At 53.8% G+C, this 19,381-nt stretch overlaps 2 protein-coding genes across 3 annotated transcripts; one reads left to right on the top strand and one right to left on the bottom strand.

Annotated features, from left to right (window-relative positions):
* Positions 1-1,387: 1,387 nt before the first annotated feature.
* Positions 1,388-13,556, bottom strand: ENOPH1 (enolase-phosphatase 1). Its single transcript, XM_054172534.1, has 6 exons — positions 13,018-13,556; positions 8,549-8,650; positions 6,501-6,703; positions 4,876-5,008; positions 4,534-4,657; positions 1,388-1,865 (listed from the first exon to the last, which is right to left on the bottom strand). The coding sequence occupies exons 1-6, from the start codon at positions 13,099-13,101 to the stop codon at positions 1,726-1,728; spliced, it is 786 nt and encodes a 261-aa protein (XP_054028509.1). The 5' UTR covers positions 13,102-13,556; the 3' UTR covers positions 1,388-1,725.
* A 143-nt stretch (positions 13,557-13,699) lies between these two features.
* On the top strand, positions 13,700-19,023 carry HNRNPDL (heterogeneous nuclear ribonucleoprotein D like). Of its 2 annotated transcripts, XR_008462844.1 has the most exons (9): positions 13,700-13,889; positions 14,367-14,535; positions 14,628-14,789; positions 15,028-15,159; positions 15,289-15,403; positions 16,191-16,358; positions 17,190-17,288; positions 17,779-17,882; positions 18,849-19,023. XR_008462844.1 is itself a non-coding variant. In XM_054172532.1 (8 exons), exons 1-7 carry the CDS (start codon positions 13,801-13,803, stop codon positions 17,258-17,260), a joined length of 906 nt encoding a protein of 301 aa, XP_054028507.1. In that variant the 5' UTR covers positions 13,700-13,800; the 3' UTR covers positions 17,261-17,288; positions 17,779-17,959. The 2 variants fall into 2 exon arrangements, 1 of the variants encoding a protein (XP_054028507.1); XM_054172532.1 differs by lacking the exon at positions 18,849-19,023 and having other exon boundaries at positions 17,779-17,959.
* Positions 19,024-19,381: the final 358 nt, after the last annotated feature.

Below are 19,381 nucleotides of genomic sequence, written 5' to 3'. Positions count from 1 at the left end.
TAATTAGCAGCCTCTCCCCCAGGAGGAAGGTCACAACTCTTGACACAAACCCAGGTGGTCAGCCAGAGGGGCTGCCTCCAGGCCTTACCTGCTACCAGCAAAGGTTTTGGAAGGGCAGGGCTGCTGGCAGGATGTGTTTGCTTCTCCCAGTGCCTGGGCCCTGCTTTGTTCTCACACAGCTGCAGGTGCAGAGCAGAGCTCAGGAAGGCCATGCCCAGCCTGGGATGCCAGCTTGGCCAGCCCTGAGGGCGAGCTCAAGCACAGCTCATGCAGAAACGTGCATGGCACAAGTGCCACCCATGCACAAAGTGCCAGCAGCAGGGACTGCAGCTCCAGAGTGCCTCTGCCCCCCTACTCTGACTGGGTATGACCTGGCTGTGCCCCTGCTGGAACCTGAAGATGGTCAGGCAGGTGATAGCAGCTTCCTGGGCAGGACAGGGCTGCCTGCCTTAAGGAAAGGAGCAGGCAAGGCAAAACAAAGCATTGAGAGGTTTGAAAGAGCTGCCCTTGGAGTGCTGGGGACCACTGGTGGTAGACAGGAAGGCCAAATAGAGGGAGGGACTGAACACAGCCAAAGCAAAGTGGTGTTTTTATTCACTACAGTAGGGAAAGCTCCAGGGGTGATCTGAGCTAAGTGGACACAATTTAGGTAGGGGGAGGTGAAAGGTGAAGGCTTTCTGTCATTGAATACTGGGAGCAGTTGCTTGTGGGGGTTTGCTCACAGCTGTCCAGTGCTAGGAACAGGTGTCAGGGTGGTGGTGGCTGCTGAGGAGGTGCTCCAAGGGGTGGTTAGTACTGAGGGAGATGCTTCAGAAAGATCAAGGTGGCTTTGGTGTTCAGCCAGCTGGATCCCAGAGCCCAGCCATTGTGACCCAGCAGTGAAGAGAGGCTCAAAGGTGCATTTTAAAGCTGTGTTTATACAGATACTCTTCACTGGGTAGCTCAGAGCAGCTTTAATAGGCAAGCTGTGCTGTTTCCTACCTAGCCCTGCTGTGGGTGTAGCCAGGACTGAAGCTGTTCCTGGCCTGAAGAGCCTGCCTGCAGCAAGGGCTGGCTTTTGCTGGGACACTTCCAATCTACTGTGTGGCACACCTGTGGCATTTTCCAGCCCACTCCCCCCCCTCACTTTGAAAGCTTTTAGTCAGCAGCCCTGGCTGCAGAGAGAAACTCATGTTCCATCCTGGGCCTCCCACAGATCCCTCTGGGAGAAGGGGACACCCCCCTTCCCCCCTTGTTTGCAGACTGTTTCTCCAACAGCCAGAGTTCATGGGGGGCAACTCAGCACCAGAGCCTGAAGGAAGCATCCCCTGAGCTAATTGCTAGCTGGGAGAGGGGAGGAAGAGCAGGAGGTGGTGGAAGCCTCATCCCTGGGGGGGGGGTTTAGCAGCCAGGCTGGATGTGGCTGTGAGCAACCTGCTGTCGTGAGAGGTGTCCCTGCCGATGGCAGCGGGGGGTTGGCGCTGGCTGAGCCTTGAGCTCCCTTCCAACCCTGACAGTTCTGTGAGTCTATGACCCATGGGTGCTGCTTCTCCCCCTGCTCCCAGCTCCAGCTGGCTGCTGCAGGCCTCTGCCTTTCTCCCCCTCCCATCCCTGCCTGCACTGCTGCTGGCTCCAAGACACGACGCGGGTTCGGCTTTTGAGGTCTGGGTACGGACAGAAATTACCTAAGGTTACACAGGGACGACGCAGGCGAGGCGCAGGCTGCCGGGCAGGCCCTGCTCCCCCCTAGGTGGAGGCAGGCAGGAAGAGTTCAGAGAAGGAGGAGATGAGGCTGTAATAGGATTTCTCATCATCAGTCAGTCCTGCGTTGCCTGGCCTGGTCACCACCGCCACGTGCGCCTCCGCCTCCTCCGCCGCGCTGGCTTCTGAAACACAGCCGGGGTGGGGAGAGGGGAGGTGAGGGCTGCCTGCTGGCACCGCCACAGCAGGGGCTGCAAGGCTTGGAGGTGCCCCAAAACAAGCCCTGTGAGCAGAGGCTGAGGGAGCTGGGGTTGTTTAGCCTGGAGGAGGCTCAGGGGAGACCTCATGGCTCTCTACAGCTTCCTGAAAGCCAGCTGGGGGTTGGGCTCTTCTCCCAGGCGCCCAGCACCAGAACGAGAGGACACAGTCTCAAGCTGTGCCAGGGGAGGTTGAGGCTGGAGGTGAGGAGAAAGTTCTTCCCAGAAAGAGGAATTGGCCACTGGGATGAGCTGCCCAGGGAGGTGGTGGAGTCACCATCCTGGAGGTGTCCAAGAGGGGCTTGGATGTGGCACTTGGAGCTGTGGTTTAGTTGTCAGGAGGTGTTAGGTATTAGACCATGGGTTGGACTTGATGATCTCTGAGGTCTTTTCCAGCCTGGTTCATTCTGTGATTCTGAAAGCACTGACATGCTTTTTAAAGACATGCTTGTGGCCTTGCAGGGCTCCAGAGAGGGCCCAGCCCCCAGCAGAGCTGCAGGGGGGGACTGGGGTGGCCACACATTGTGGGCAGGCTGGAGCTGGCTGCCTCAGCTTCCCTCTCCCAGGTGCTGGCTTGGACACAAAGCACCCTGCAGGCAGCACCCTGCTGATGGCACCCTGCAGGCAGCACCCTGCTGATGGCACCCTGCAGGCAGCACCCTGCTGATAGCTGTCCAGGGCACGCTGCAGGCAGCACCCAGCTGATGGCACCCTGCAGGCAGCACCCTGCTGATAGCTGTCCAGGGCACCCTGCAGGCAGCACCCAGCTGATGGCACCCTGCAGGCAGCACCCTGCTGATAGCTGTCCAGGGCACCCTGCAGGCAGCACCCTGCTGATGGTTGTCACACATTCACAGAATGCATCAGGTTGCAAGGGAGCCTCCAAAGTCCTTTTGTTCAATCCCTCTGCAAGCAGCAGGGGACACCTCCAACTAGATCAGGCTGCCCAGGGCCACCTCAAGTCTCATCTTGAATGTCTCCACAGACAGGATCTCAACCAGATCTCTGGACACCTTGTTCCAGCATTTCACTCCCTTCACATCCAACCTAAACCTACCCCACTCTAGTTTCAAACCATTGTCCCTCAGCCTGGCACTCCCAGCCCTTGTCCAAAGTCCCTCCCCAGCTCTCCTGGAGCCCCTTCAGGTACTGGAAGACTGCTCTGAGGTCTCCCTGGAGCCTTCTCTTCTCCAGGCTGAACAGCCCCAGCTCCCTCAGCCTGTCCCCATAGGGCAGGTGCTTCAGCCATCTTTGTGGCCTCCTCTGGACCTGCTCCAGCAGGTCCATATCCTTGTGCTGGGGCCCCAGAGGTGGCCAAGGCACCCTGCAGGCAGCACACACTGGCAGCTCCATTTCTGTCACAAAGCAGCTGGGCTGTGGTTGGGCTTGCTACCAAAGTCCAACACCCCCTGTTAGGATTCACTTCTCACAAGTTTCCTTCACTCCCTAAGCACAGCAAGAGGCCACAGGAAGATGATACAGGGGGAATGAGGCAACTGCAAGCTCCCACCAGCTCTGCTGCCAGGGCTGAGAGGGAGGCAGGGGCTCCTGGGGACGAAGTTGGCCTAGACTTAGATCCCAACCCAGTGCTGTTTCTGCCAGAAAGATGTTTCTAGGAAAGGTAGGAAATTAAATTAGCCTGCTGAGCCTGGCTTTCAGGGGGTCAGGTCTTGGTGACAGAAGTGAACACAACCTGGTGGTGAGCAGCACAAAGAACCGACCACCACGATGCCACAGAGCTGCACCAGCAGACAGTGTCTGCTCCCCAGTGGGGCATGCCAACTGCTTCAGCAAATGCTCCACTCCACTTGCACAGCCTCTCCTTGCTCCCTGGAGCAAGGACAGGTTTTCTGCTTGACCTGTTTTCCCTCCCTGCAGTGCTACTCATCACTGTCCTGCTGCTGGGTGACAGCCTGGAAGCATAAGGAAGGAGCATGGCAGCAGCCAGTGGGGGTGACACCGAAGCAAGGTGGTCACTGCCCCCTTGTATTCAGCTCTGAGGAGGCCACACCTGGGGTATTGTGCCCACTTTTGGGCACCTCAATACAAGAGAGATGTGGAGGTGCTGGAGCCAGGGCAGAGGAAGGCAAGGAAGCTGAGGAAGGGCCTGGAGAATAAATCTGATGAGGAGCAACTGAAGGAGCTGGGGATGGCTAGTGTGAAACAGAGAAGGCTGAGGGGAGACCTCCTGGCTGTCTGCAGCTACCTGAAAGGAGGCTGTGGAGAAGTTGGTGCTGGTCTTTTCTCACAGGTAATTAGTGACAGAACAAGAAGGAATGGCCTCAAGCTCCAACTGGGTAGGTTTAGACTGGACATTAGGAAAGGTTTTTCCCAGCAAGAGTGGTCAGGCACTGGAATGTGCTGCCCAGGGAGGTGGTGGAGTCCCCAACCCCGGAGGTGTTTGGATGTGGTGGTTGGGGATATGGTGAACCTTGTAGAGCAGGGTTAATGGTTGGACTTGGTGATCCTGAGGGTCTGTTCCAACCTGAATGTTTCTGTGATTCCTGGGGTGTTGTGACAGTGAAACAGCACATGTTCAGAGATCATCTCCATGCCCTGCACAGACAGGAGGCAGCAGGGCTGGCAGGCCACCTACCTCGAGGGACGTCGGTCAGGAAGAGGATATTGTTGGTGGCACACCCAATGCTGGTGGCAATCCTTCTGTAGCTCTCACTTTCTACCTTGGGGCCTATTTTGGTATCAAAGTGGCCATCAAAGAGCTGAAAGAGAGAGGAAAAGCCAAGGCAGTTGCTGAGGTGCCCCTGAAGAGGAGGGCCAAGTGTCCCCTCCCTCTTCTTTCTGCCACAGCCACGCTCAGTGCCCAGCGATCAAACCTCCAGGCTCTGTTCAGAAAGACTTCCAGCAGCCAAGGGCAGCTGTTGGGAGGGAAGGGCTCTGCAGAGGGAAAAGCTGTAAGGAAGGTGAGATGGTTATCTACCTCTAGGATATCACCTTCTGTAGAGTATCCAAAGAGAAGCTTCTGGGCCTCGATGCTGCCCGAGGAGTAGATGTAGACCTTCATCCCTGCTTCCCGCCACTTCCGGATGGCTGGAACCACGTCCTCGAAGAGCCTGGAGCCAAACAGGGCAGCAGGTAAGGGCAGACCCAGGGGCAGCTGGTGGCACACCTTCAGCTCAGGCACTCTGACAACTTAGTCCCATTGGTTTCCAAGGGAACTGCCTTCTCCACCTGCCCAGGGGATTTGCAACCAGGGGAGTCTTATTGCAGCAGCAGGTGACAGAGCCTCAGGCAATCACAGCGTGGTAGGGGTTGGAAGGGACCGCTGGAGATCGAGTCCAGAGCAGGATCACCTAGAGCAGGTTGCACAGAAATGTGTCCAGGTGGGTTGGGCAAGTCTCCAGAGGAGACTCCTTAGCTCCAGCCAGCTGAGCAGCTCACCCACTGCTCTGGAGGCAGCAGACATTTGGCAGGAGTTGCTCCAGCCCCTTCCATTTGGCAAGGGGAGGAAAGGTTGGGGGAAATATCCCACTGCTTTTCTCTGCAAGGGAGAAATAAGGGGGAGGACAGAGTAGGCAGGCTTTTGCACCTGCCCTGCAAGCTGGGAAGGGTTCCCTGTTGGCAAGCAACATGGCTGTAAGCAGAGTCCTCCCACATCATGCCTCCAGTACCTTGTTCTCTTCCTCAGGCCCTGTGTCCTTTAAAGAGAAACACTCTCACCCACTCGTCATCTCTAAGCTTTTGGGTTCCTAGCTCCAACAGTTCAGCTCACAGGATCACAGAATGGTAGGGAAGAGACCTCTGGAGATGAAGTTCAACTGCCCTGCCAGAGCAGGGTCACCCAGGGTAGTCCTCACAGGAATGCATCCAGGTGGCTTTTGAAGGTCTCCAGAGCAGGAGGCTCCACAACCTCTCTGGGCAGCCTGCTCCAGGGATCTGTCATCCTCACAGTGAAAAAGTTTTCCCTTGGGTTCCTGTGGCACCTCCTCTGCTCCAGCTTGCCCCAGTGCCCCTTGTCCTATCATTGGGCATCCCTGAGCAGAGCCTGGCTCCATCCCTGCACATCTTTATCAACAACAATGAGGGCAGCCCTCAGGCTCCTCTGCTCCAAGCCCCAGCTTCCCCCAGCCTGGCCTCACAGGGAGATGTTCACTGCCTTCAGCAGCTCTGTGGCTCTGAGCTGGACTCTTTCAAGCAGTTCTCTGAGGTCCTTCTTGAACTGAGGGGCCCAGACCTGGACACAGTATTCCAGGTGTGGCCTCAGCAGGGCAGAGCAGAGGGTCAGCAGAACTTCTCTTGACCTACTCACCACAGCCCTTCTAATCCACCCCAGGATGCCACTGGCCTTCTTGGCCACAAGGGCACATTCTTGGCTCACAGTCATCCTTCTGCCCACCAGGACCCCCAGGTCCCTTTCCCCTGTGCTGCTCTCCAACAGGTCCATGGATTTGTGCTTCCCTGTGCTGGACCTGAAGTGTCTGCAGTAGGTTCCATGACAGCAGTGGCCACAACTGAACACAAATGCATAGGCAGCAATCCCGTTCGGTGCACCCCGAAGCTGCCCCAGGGTAAAAGGGGCACACAGTTACTCACACCATTACTCACTCTCCTTTGATGTGCCCTGTGGCATAGGCTGCCCTCCACATGTGCCCTTGGAGCTGCTTCAGGGCTGTGGTTTTCCTGTCCAGAGCCATCTGCCAGTGCACGTTGTCCACCACCGCCTGGATCAGCCGCTCCAGCTCCTCCTCCCCACTGCCACCATCCGAAGGGATTGGCACCACCCCATCCAAGCTGGAGTCCTCCTGGGCCTGGAAACCAGCCAGCACAACAAGAGGTGAGTGGCCTCAACGTCTCAGCTGAGGAAAGAGGTCTAATAGCTGCACCATCGAGGCACTTCGAGCCAGCCTGAGCTGCCCTCCATGGGAAAGGTTTAAAGCATCCTGTGAATGCTTTTCTCCAGGGCTTCAGCACTTGGAGTGCTCCTTCCAAACCCCACAACCAGCACTGCTGCAGCTGCACTGTCAGTACCCTGATGAGCATGGCACTGAAGGATTGAATCACTGACATGAAGGCAGAGTAGCAAATGCATCAGTGAGCTTCAGCCAGCCACAGGTTTCAAATGCCACTGCCCTGTGTGTGGGACAAGACCTCTGCTGCAGGCAGTGGCTCCAGCAAGAGGAGGTGTGGTAGTTGCAGGCTGTACCTTTAAAATCTCCCACAGCTCTTGAGTGGTAGGATGTCAAGAAATCACCAGTGGGTGGAAAAGGGAAGATAATGCCCAGTGCTCAACAATCCCCCACTGGAGAGATAACAGACATAAAACTTAGGGCTGTGAACTTCCTCTCTCCCTTTTCAGCTTCCTGGCTCTGGGAGACACTCTCTTTTTTTCTCCATGGCTTCACCAGGTGCCTAGAAGCACTTGGATTGCTCCTTCCAAACCCCACAACCAGCACTGCTGCAGCTGCACTGTCAGTACCCTGATGAGCATGGCACTGAAGGATTGAATCACTGACATGAAGGCAGAGTAGCAAATGCATCAGTGAGCTTCAGCCAGCCACAGGTTTCAAATGCCACTGCCCTGTGTGTGGGATGTCAAGAAATCACCACTGGCTGGAAAAGGGAAGATAATGCCCAGTGCTCAACAATCCCCCACTGGACAGATAACAGACATAAAACTTAGGGCTGTGAACTTTCTCTCTCCCTTTTCAGCTTCCTGGCTCTGGGAGACACTCTCTTGCTTCTGGCTGACCTTGGCTCTGTCCTCTGTTTTGGCCAAGTGCTAAAAAACAATTCTCTGCTCTTTTTTCTTGTCCCTTTGTGTCCAGGGGGGTAAGGAGGGGAGCAGGGAAGGGGAAAGCAGCTATTAGCTCCCCTGGATTTTTGGCCAAGGTGTGTGTGGGGTGGTTTCTTGTGCTGTTTATTAATTGCAAATCCCTGTAAATGCTGTATATGTTGTACACACTCACTGCATTCCATTGTAGATTGGAGTTTTGCTTGGGACTTTGCTTTCATTTGCTTCCAACTGGGCTGGGCTGGCAATTTAATGTTGGGGGGAGGAGGAATTTTCAACCCACCACAGGGCACAACTGGACAAGGACAATGTCAGATGGGTCCATTTCCATGATGCCAGGCCTGCTGGCAGCTGATGGGGTAGCCCTCACCCAAAAGGGGACTAGGGTTTGATCATGGCAGCTGGCTGGGCTCATTGGCAGGGCTTCAGACTAGGTGTGGTGAGGAGCAGCTGAGGGAACTGGGAGCGTTTAGCCTGGAGAAGAGGAGGCTGAGGGGAGAGAGACCTCATTGCTCTCTACAGCTCCCTGAAAGGAGGCTGCAGTGGGGTGGGGGTGGAATTTTCAACCCACCACAGAAGGACACAGTGCAGGCATGAAGCTGAAAAGTCATGGTTTGACACTTGCCTGGGGCCACCACGACCAAGGCAAGCTGAGGGAAGCAGCTGAGGTGCTGCTGCCTACCAAGCACCAGCTCTGCCCTGAGCAAAACCTCAGGCTTTGGGTGCAGGGGGGAGTCAAAGCCAAGTGAGGCAAGCAGCCTCTGTGGGGGCCAGAGAGTGGCATGATTTAATGTGGGATGACTGAGGGAGCCTGAGTGACCTCAAGCCCCAGGGAGCCTGCAGGGTGCAGCTGGTACCTCACCTGTTTCCTCAGGAGCCTGATGTCCCGCTGGCACTCCTCCTCCTCCCAGTGGGCACGCAGGTACTCCTTCAGGTTGTCTCTGATGTAAGGGAACAAGGTCTCCTGGCAGCACACAAGAAAAGGACAAGAGGTCACAGTCTCAAGCTGTGCCAGGGGGGGTTTAGGCTCGAGATGAGGAGACAGTTCTTCACAGAGGGAATCATTTGCCACTGGAATGAGCTGCCCGGGAGGTGTTCAAAAAAGGATTGGATGTGGCACTTGGAGCCATGGTTTAGTTGTCAGGGGGTGTTAGGTATTGGGTAATGGGTTGGACTTGATGATCTCTGAGGTCTTTTCCAACCTGGTTGATTCTGTGAAAAGCAGACAGCTCCTTGAGGCTGGCAGGGGTGAGGCTGGCAGGCTGCTAGAGGAGTGCTGGCACAGGCTGGCCTGGGGGGTCATTTCCATGAGCAAACAGCAAGACTGTTCCCAGAGCAGCTCATGGAGAAGGGCCTCAAAGTGTTGGTGGACAGTAAGTTATCCATGAATGGCAATGTGCCCTAAATGGCCTCCTGGGGGTACATGAAGGGAGGTCAAGGGAGGTTCTCCTCCTCTACTTTGCCCTAGGGAGGCCACATCTGGAGTATTGTGTCCAGTTCTGGGCTCCCCAGTTCAAGAGGGCCAGGGATCTGCTGGAGAGAGGGCAGTGGAGGCTATGAGGATGATGAAGGGCCTGATGAGGACAGGCTGAGAGCCCTGGGGCTGGTTAGTCTGCAGAGAAGAAGGCTGAGAGAGGATCTTATGAATGTTTATAGCACCTCAAGGGTTGGGAGCCAGAAGCAGGGGCCAGGCTCTTTTCTTGTGATAGGACAAGAGGCAAAGGACACAGACTGGAACCCAGGAAGTTCCACCTCAACATGAGAAGAAAGCTCTTTGGTGTGAGGCTGCTGGAGTCCTGGAGCAGGCTGCCCAGAGAGGTTGTGGAGTCTCCTGCTCTGGAGACTTTCCAGACCCCTCTGGACATGTTCCTGTGTGACCTGCCCTGGGTGATCCTGCTTTGGCAGGAGGGTTGGACTTAATGATCTCTGGAGGTCCCTTCCAACCCCTGCCATTCTCTGCTTCCCTGCTAGAGCTTCCCCCACACTACTGCAGCCTGTGAAACCTCCTGCCAAGGGCAGGGCTGGGCACAGGCCAGACAGATCAGCCAAGAGGGTGGATGGTTTTGCACGAATCTTTCTGCAGCTGCAACTTTGAAGTCCCAGGATGGAATGGTGGATGAACAACTTTTCCTGGGCTTCCCAAGAACTGCCTCAAATGACAGACATGCTCCCAAGTTCCCACCAGCTGAGGAGTAGAAAGCTGAGTGTGCATCAGTTCTGAAGTGACTCTGTCTTTAATGGGGCACTAAGGAAGATTGTTCTGCAAGCACATCTGCAGTGGCTTAACTGCAGCTGGCACCCAAGCACCACACAGCCATTCCCTCCCTCCCCAGTGGGGTGGGGGAGAGAATCAGAACAGTCAAAGTGGGCTGAGATCAAGACAGTTTAACAGGGAAAGCCAAAGCTGTGCTCAAACACAACTGAACAAGGATCTCCTTCCCCACTTCCCATGGACAGGAAGGGTTCAGCCATCTCCAGGAGCAGGGCTCCATCACCTCCAGTGGTTACTTATGAAGGCAAATGGCACAACTCCAAATATCCTCCCCTCCTCCCCCAGTTCTGCCTGCTGAGCACGATGCCCTATGGTCTGGGATGTCCCTTTGGTCAGCTGGGGTCAGTTGTGTCCCCTCCCAGCTTCTTGTGCACCCCCTCAGCCTGCTCTCTGGTGGGGTGAGAAGCAGGAGAGGACTTGGCTCTGTGTCAGCAGTGCCCAGCAGTGTGGAAAATCCAAAACACAGCCCAGAACAGCTAGTATGGAGGAAATTAACTCCACCCCAGCCACAACCAGCATCACATCTCCACTCCTCACCAGAGCCAGAGGACCTTTCTAAGCAGAAAGGTCTAGTTCCATGACACTGAGCTCCATAGGACAGTCTTGCAAATGAAATGAAAGAGGGTTAGGGGAAAATGCCCCAGGAGAGTGACAAACCTTCCTAGAAACCCCAAGGGCAACCAGAAATGATTGTGAGTTGCCCTCATGAGTGCTGTTTCAGAACTGGGAAGTCCCAAGCAGCTGCCATGGCAGGATCTGTGGGAGCAGGAAGAGCCTCAGGACACAGGGAAAGGCAGGGAGCTGTTTCCTCAGTGTGGGCAGACTGCCCAGCATGCTGTGTGACTGCAATGCCACCGAATTTAGTGCCCTTCAGGAGAGAGGTTGAGATGCTTGCCACCAAGAGGTGATTCTGCTGCCTCTGAGGGTGCAGATCAGCTGAGCTGGCCTGCCAGTGGCTGAAGGAGGTGAAGAGAAGCTGGTCCTGTTTTGGCTAAAACTAATGAAGCAAGGCTGACACAAGAGGAGCAAGCAGCTGTGACACACATCTTGAAGGCTACAGTGCCTGAGTGAGGACCTTTGACTAATTAACTGCAATTTGAACATGGAAGTTGGCAGCCCTCTGTAAGATAATAAACCAAAGGCCATACTACCCAGATACAACTGTGTTACTCAACCCCCCACCCAAATCATGCCAGATGTCACATCAGAGGCAGGGACAGCCAGGGCTAGGGTATAAAAAGCCACAGGGGAAACACCTCCCCTATAGGGACAGGCTGGGAGAGCTGGAGCTGTTCAGCCTGCAGAAGAGAAGGCTCCAGGCAGACCTCAGAGCAGCCTTCCAGTACCTGAAGGGGCTCCAGGAGAGCTGGGGAGGGACTCTGGACAAGGGCTGGGAGTGCCAGGCTGAGGAACAATGGCTTTGAGCTGGGAGAGGAGAGACTGAGAGTGGAGATGAGGGAGAAATGGTTGAGAGTGAGGCTGGGGAGACTCTGGCACAGGTTGCCCAGGGAGGTTGTGGCTGTCCCCTCCCTGCAGGTGTTGAAGGCCAAGGCTGGATGAGGCCTTGAGCAACCTGGGGCTGGTGGGAGGTGCCCTTACCCATGGCAGAGGGGTTGATACTAGATGATCTTGAAGATCCCTTCCAACCCAAACCATTCTATGAACTGTGAAGAATAAAATGCCTGCACAGAACCAGCAGAAGATCTTTCCAGAGGCAAACAGATGCTGGTGGAGGTTAACTGAAAGTCCAAGTGAAAGAACTTGTTTCAAGCATTTTCAGGATTCCCAGCAAACTGAGCTTTATTGGGAACCCCAAATCCCTGCAACAGAGTGACTCCAGGAAGGCAACCATCTCAGGAACGTTGGATGTTACTTGCATGACAGCAAAAAGGATTCAAAGGGGATGCAACCAACTCTGTTGCTCCCTTAGATGTTCAGTAAGAAATCTGAGCTGTTTTCACTTGAAAGATGCAGCTGCACTACCACCTAGACCTGAAGTTTCTTCAAGAGCACTGTGAGCACACTGACAGGAAAGATGTAGGTCACGTTGTTCATCTGTGACAGCACCTAGAATTTCTGGAAAGAGCTTTTACCCTTCCATGCATCACCTGCCAGCAAAGAAAAAGATCAAACTAAAGCTCCAGTGTCTCAGACCAAACACAAGTTAAGGGCAGAAGCAGGGATAATTCTGCTCCCTGACCTATTCTGCAGGGATAATTCTGCTCCCTGACCTATTCTGCAGGGGTAATTCTGCTCCCTGTCCTAAATACAAGCAAACTGCTCTCTTGTGTGAAGGGCTGAGGCTTGGTTAGGGACCAAAGCCTCTCTGTGTGAAAGGCACCCACAGTGCTGGGAGAACCACACATTTTAGCACTTTACAGCATTTCTTCCAATGGCTCCTGCTGGCCTCCCAGGCTTCCCAGTCCCCTGGCTCCGGCACCCTAAACATTTTCATAGTCTCAAGCCTTTTCCTAGGCAAGGGAAGCCCCTCACACATCCCCCCCTGCTCGTACAGCCCTCCCCACCTACACCTGATGTGCCCTCTGCGCAACCCTGCCGCGTACTGCTCCTGTGCGTGCCGGAGGAAGGACATCAACCTCTGGCGACACCGCAGCGTGTTCCTGAAGGGAAAGGAGAGCAGCTCACCCGAGGTGGTCCCTCAGGCCCCTGCCGACTCGGGTGGAGGTGCTGCAGCCGCAGCCTTCACTCCAGCGGCAGCAGCGATGCTCCAGCCCCAGCTGCCGATACCCCGCGGGAAACACCATTTGCTGAACTGCCCTGGATCTAACAGCTCCCGGTTCTGCTGCCCACGGGTGAGCACCGACCGGATTTCCTTGGGACCATTGTTAAGCAAAGCACAGCAGAGGCGGGAGGAGGCTCCCGGAGGGAGCGGGGCCTTGCCGCCCGCAGCCCCGGCACAGCCGCCGCGGAAGGGTCATACAGACACCGATCTGTACGCACACCGCTCACCCCCGCGCTCCGGGCTGACGGGGGATCACGGCGACGATGCTAGCGGAGCCCCCCCAGCGATGCCGCCGGGGCTGCCGCCTGCGCCTCACCTGGACGAAGGCGATGGGTGTGGTGGTGCCCTCGATGTCCAGCAGGATGGCCCGCACCTCCGCCGGCACCGGCAGCAAGCCCATGGCCGCGGCGGCACGTGGGGAGCCAGGCGCACCGGGGACAGAGGCGGCGGCGGCGGGCGCTCCGCCCTGCGGTGCGCGGGGGGCCGGGCCGGGCCGGGCAGTGCGGCCGCGGAACGCGGAAGGTGACTGTGGCGACCGCGAAACGCCGGCAGCGGAGAGTGCCGCCCCGGCTGTGCCCGCCCCCGGAGCGCCCGCCCCGCCGCCTCCTGAACTGGCTTGCACCGTTACGCCCCCTCCCCTCCCCCAACACCGAAGTTCGCCTCTCCCGGTCTCTCGGTCCCCGTCCAGGGCACCGACCCCCACCTCGCCACAGGGCCCGCGGCGGGAGGGGTGCGGGGAGCACGGTGCACGCGGAAGGACGAAGCAAGCGGGGATGGCAGCTTCACGGTGCACTCCGGGCCCCGCAGCAGAGCGCGGCTGTACCGGCGCCTCACCCGCAGCAGTTGGGCTGAGGCCTGGGGCTTAGGGGTCGCTCAGGGGGTGCCGGACCCCGGTGGCAGGCGGGGGCCGCAGCTCCACCGGGAGCCGACAGGGGCGCTGCGGCGCCGGGAGGGAGAGCGGCTCTGATTGGCTGCCGGCGCGGGTATATAAGGCTGGTGCAGGCGGTGCCCGGATCTCTTCCGCCGCCATTTTCTCTGCCGCGTAGGTCTCTGCTCTCTCTGCCGCTTGCCCTCGCCGCCCCGCTGCCCTCGCCCCACCATGGAGGACTCAACCGAGATGAGCGGCGGCCAGGAGGAGTTCGCTGAGGGCTCCAAGATTAACGCGAGCAAGAACCAGCAGGACGACGGGTAGGGCCGGGGGGGAGGGTAAGGGGGGGGAGGGGTAGCGGCTCCCTCTCCCGCCCTCCTTAACCGCGCGGGGGGAGGAGCGGGCGGCCCTGTCGCGGGGGAGGGGCGGGGCCTCTGCTCATCACGCCAATGGCCGCGCCTGCCTTTGTGTGCCGGGCAGCTGACCCAGTTTCCGCGGGCCGGCTGTCAATCACGGTGACGTCACCGGCAGCCTGCGGGGCCTGCGCGGCCTGCGCGGCTGGCGAGCTTGGGGCAGGCGGGGAGGGCGCCGCGCCGGGCCCAGCGTCATGGCGGCGCCGGGCCGAGCCCTGCGGCCTGCAGCGGCTGGCGGGCTGCGTGAAGGCCAGCTGGGTGGCGATGGTTTCCTGAGCTCCTTCGGCTGGCGGCGGCCGCAAGCGGTCTGCTTTCGCGCTGGCGCTTGCGTTTGCACCTGGGGGCTTTGTGCCCAGCTGCGTTGACGTCCCTGCTGCCTTTCAGGAAAATGTTCATCGGAGGCCTCAGCTGGGACACCAGCAAGAAAGACTTGACGGAGTATCTCTCTCGGTTTGGCGAGGTCGTGGATTGTACAATTAAAACAGACCCGGTGACTGGGAGGTCGAGGGGATTTGGGTTCGTGCTCTTCAAGGACGCTGCCAGTGTGGAGAAGGTGAGTGCATTGCTTGTGGATCGATGGCACAGAGCCTGCCTGTGTCACTCGTGATCTGAGGCTTTTTTTTTTCCCCCGTGTGTGCTTCTTAGGTATTGGAACTGAAGGAACACAAACTGGACGGGAAGTTAATAGATCCTAAAAGGGCAAAAGCTCTAAAAGGAAAGGAGCCACCAAAAAAAGTGTTTGTTGGTGGGCTGAGCCCAGATACATCTGAAGAACAGATTAAGGAGTACTTTGGTGCTTTTGGCGAGGTACAGTATAAGAACAACTCTAGTTCTCAAGTACAGTGTTGCCTCTGTTGTAAGGAGAATTTGTGAGGAGAGAGCTGGCTCAGGCTTGCATGAAACTAGGGAGGGTGGGGGCTATATGTGTGCTCGTGGCTCTGTGTATGAGGGGTGATTTATAGCAGTCAGCAGAGACCCTGCTTCAGGCAGCATAAAAAGCTGGTTATGCCTGTCATGCATTATTGATAGGTACTTTCCATTTCAGATTGAGAACATTGAGCTTCCCATGGACACAAAGACAAATGAAAGGAGAGGCTTTTGTTTCATCACATACACAGATGAAGAGCCGGTAAAGAAGCTGCTAGAAAGTAGATACCATCAAATTGGTTCAGGCAAGGTATGGAAGCTGTGATTCTTAGCGGGTGAAACAGGCCATCTCTGTAGGCTTCCCTGAAAGCAGCTCTCATGAAATGGTCTGAAAATGCTTGGTGAGTTAAGGGATTATTTGTTGTTTCTGTCTCTTCAGTGTGAGATCAAAGTAGCACAGCCCAAAGAGGTATACAGGCAACAGCAGCAGCAGCAGAAAGGAGGCAAAAGCAATGCTTCTGGTGGTCGAGGAGGTGGAAGGGGACGTGGCCGGGGTGAGTGTTTTGGATATTGAAATCAGTGCAAATGTTTTAACTGTCTGAGCTAAAGGCTGGGGTGTTTGTAGGTTTGGGGCTGTGTGCAGCTCTCGTGTTTAAATGTGGAGTAAATGCCTTTTTGGTGCTCGTGGAAGCCGAAGAAGCTCTGCTTGCAGTGGTGAAGTGGGAAGCTGGTTGCAGCTTCTGGTGTGTTGACAGCATAGCTAACTGCAGTCACCTTTTCATGTGAAGAGATACTCTTAGCTGGCTTGTGGGCTGTTTGCTAGAGAGGAAGGAACTCGTTTTGCCTCACCTCACAAGTACCTAATGCAGCATTCAACTGTCCCATTGCACCTGAGTCTTGAAGTCCAAGCAACCACAGCCACCACAGTGCCATAAAGCTGTTCTGTGGCATACCTTGGTGTTCAAACAATTAATGGTCCAAAATGGAAGCGAAAACATCACGACCTGCTGTAATGCATGCTTCAGGAGTGTGCTGCTGTGGTTTGGTGGAGTGTTCCATGAGCAGGACTGCCTCTGACATTGTGGGTATGATCCATCTCTCATACCCAAATGAGCTGCCTCAGTTCTTGTTGGAAAATTGTTTTTCTTGGGAAGGTAAGAGGATTTTTGCAGGGAATAGTTAGATGAAGTAGTGCAGGAGAAGGTTGAAATTCTGCCTGTTGTTGTTTCCATAGTGTTGTGATAGGCTGCATTTGAGCTGTCAGAAGGAGTCAGTCTGCACACTCTGCTGCCAGATGGTTGTGGTAGCATTAAAAGTTACAAATGGTCTGCTTGGTTTCAGGTCAGGGACAGAACTGGAATCAAGGATATAATAACTACTATGATCAAGGCTATGGGAACTACAACAGCACCTACAGTGATCAAAGCTACAGTGGCTATGGAGGCTATGACTACTCTGGGTACAACTACCCCAATTACGGATACGGGCCGGGATACACAGATTACAGCGGTAAGTGGGGTTCACCTCCTTCCAGGGAACAGCATGCAGCTTTAAACAGGGGCCTCTGCTAGTCACTTTCCTCTTAACACCTCTAATTACAACACATGGCTCTGAAGAGTGGCCTCGGTGGTGCACAGCGCAGGGAACAGTCTCTTTGAGAGAGAGATTTACAGTGAGGGTGGGGAGACACTGAAACAGGTTGCCTAGGGAGGTGTCCAAGGCCAGGTGGGATGAGGCTTTGAGCAACCTGAGCTAGTGGAAGGCATCCCAGCCCAGGGGGTCGGAACTAGATGACATTTGAGGTCCTTTCCAACCCAAACCATTCTGTGGAAGTGTTGGATGCATTGACCTTTGTTGAGGACTGGCTTAGGGTAAAAGGACATGGGTCCCAGGAACATCTGTGCAATTTGGGCCTTAAAGGACTTTCTGTTGATAATACAGCAATGGAGTAGGAGTTGTGGAAAAGTGCTGATTGCCTGGTATGCTAAGGTCAAGCTGCCCCTGAGAAGAGACAAGATAAGGATTGGACTTGATGATCCTTGGGGTCTCTTCCAACCTTAGTTATACTGTGATACTGTGAGGGAGGAGGTGAGATCTGGGAAAGAAGAGCAATTAGACCGAGTAGGAAAAAACCACAGCGTAGTGAAATAATGATGTAACCTTTTAGAGATAAACTAATAGTATGTGTCAAGTTAGAATTAACTATGCATAAGATAAGACTACAAATAATGAAGTGTGGAACAATAAAGGTGGATGATTTCTCTCACTCATACTGAGTCGTGTCGTTCTCGTCAGACCTTGATGCTTCTGAGTTGTTGCTCCTTTCCCTCCTATCTGCAGGCCAGCAAAGCACGTACGGAAAGGCATCCCGCGGCGGTGGCAACCATCAAAACAACTACCAGCCCTACTAAAGCACTACCTAGCACTGGAGGAAAACAGGTGTGTGCGTGAGCACAAGGTCCATTCTGACTGTGCCTAATCTTAATTTAAAGATCAATAGACAAATGAGTAAAAAAAACAAACCAAACCAACCAAACCAAACCACAAACCAAAAACCAAACTTACCGTAGCATGACTTTTTCATTAAGCTTTTGTTAACTTTAAACCACCCTTTTTTTGTTGTTGTTTGTTGTTGTAATGCTTTGTTTTTTCTTAAAAAACACAGCTTTGCCTACAGTGTCTATAGATCTTTAACTTTGGTAAACAAACATTGACTTTATCCTCCTTTAGTACTACAGAAAAACGTTTAAAAAAAAAAAAGAGAGAGTTTTTCTGCTTTGCTGTTTTGCGTGCCAGGCGGTCTAGAGGATTAATTAAAGCTCTTTATTAGAAGTGTTAACAGGTAAAGTACTGAAATGGGTACAACTTAAAGGAAAAACAAGAATGTTGTCTTCTAACTCTGACATTATACCTTGTTTGTACCCGCCAGCGGGAACTTCATTGCAGGCCGTGTGTCACCCTGACCACGTCTATCTCTGGGGTCGCACGTTGCAGGCAGAGCGCAAGGCATACACCAGAAAACGCTGTCCTGTGGTATGGTCTCTTCCAACTTCATGTACCAGCGTAAAGATTAAAAGTGGAAAACGTCAGACTTTTGGCTTTTTTTTTTTTTTTTAACTTAATTTTTTAATTATTATTATTTCTTTTTTTTTTTTTTTAAAACCAAAACAGAGTATCTTGGGAGACTTTAAAAGTGTCTTTTTTTTAACTTAAAATGGTTTTTTACAGGAGCTTTAAAAAAAAAAAGTATGTTGTGTTTTAATTTTTTTAAATGGATAAATAAAATAAAATGCCTTTTACAGCTTTAATCTCATTTTTTTTTACGGTCTTCTGTTTTTTAAAGTGTTTGCATTTCAATTGTGGAGCCTCATTTTAAATTAAGTGTCGCATCCCTTTTAAAAGATGTTAATGCTTGCCTTTTTTCTTTTTTGTAGCCAGTAGTGAAATCTGCAAAACCAAAATAATAATAATAATAATAATAAATAAGAGAGAGAACTTTTAAATCTTGCAGAATAACGAACCAAAGATCATATGCACGTGGATCGAAATGATTTTTGCCGGGGAGGGGGAGCGCCCTGCCTTGCGGGCTAGCCACGGAAGCAAAGAGATTGGAAACCCTTCTGGCGGCCTTTCGGTGGCAGGAGGGTTGGTTTCGGATGGCTTTGGACCATGTTTCGTGGGGGGGGGGGTTGAAAATCACCCAGAATCCAGAGCCTGATTGATAGGCTTAAATTTGGGGGGGTGGGTGTTGTTGTTGTTGTTGTTCTGGAACAGCTTCCTGAATGGGCTGAATTTGGGAAGATTTCAATTCCTGATGGGTAACAAAACAAAAAAAAAACCAAAACCAAACCACCAAAACCTCTTGTGCATATGATCTTTTACCAGTGATGCAAGGAATATGTAGAAGACTTAAAGCAGTTCATGAAAATGGACCTTTTAACGATGATCTGTAGTAACTTCCACCCCAGGCCTGACGTGCGTTTCTGTCTTCATTTTTAGGTGAGAAAGAACTGCAACAGAGCCATCTTTGCAGCACCTCCTGAGTGAGTTTGAGTGGAAGGGTGGCCTCCATGAAAGGAACTGACTCTTTTGTAAAAGACTTTTTAGTGTTTGACACAGCTGTGTCCCAACTGTACATAGCAGCTCACTAGTTTTCTGTTCTGGATTTTGCTTTCTCTTTCGGTTTTGTGTTGGTTGGGGTTGTTTTTTTTTGCCATCCCATGTTTATGACACAATGTGGACTCTTTTTTTTTCGTTTTATTTTGTTGGTGGTTGTTGTTTTGTTTATACAAACTTCCATTTGTACAATTTCATGTTAAAGGATTCCCTAATAAATGCTTACTTCAGTGACAGCGTAGTCTTGCTGGTGGCTGTCAGCTTGCACAGGTAGAACTGCACTTGTGTAGAAGGTGATCCTGTGACAGGTACCTTTGTGAAGGTCATCAGTGGCTCAAGAGAAGGCTGTGTGTACAGGGGCAGTGCAACCCACTCCCCTTTTCCTGTGGTGCTTTGAGTAGGCCTTACTGTGGAAG

The sequence above is a fragment of the Dryobates pubescens genome, chromosome 24 (genome assembly GCF_014839835.1).
Source record: "Dryobates pubescens isolate bDryPub1 chromosome 24, bDryPub1.pri, whole genome shotgun sequence".
Lineage (NCBI taxonomy): Eukaryota > Metazoa > Chordata > Aves > Piciformes > Picidae > Dryobates > Dryobates pubescens.
This window is presented reverse-complemented; position numbering and strand designations above follow the sequence as displayed.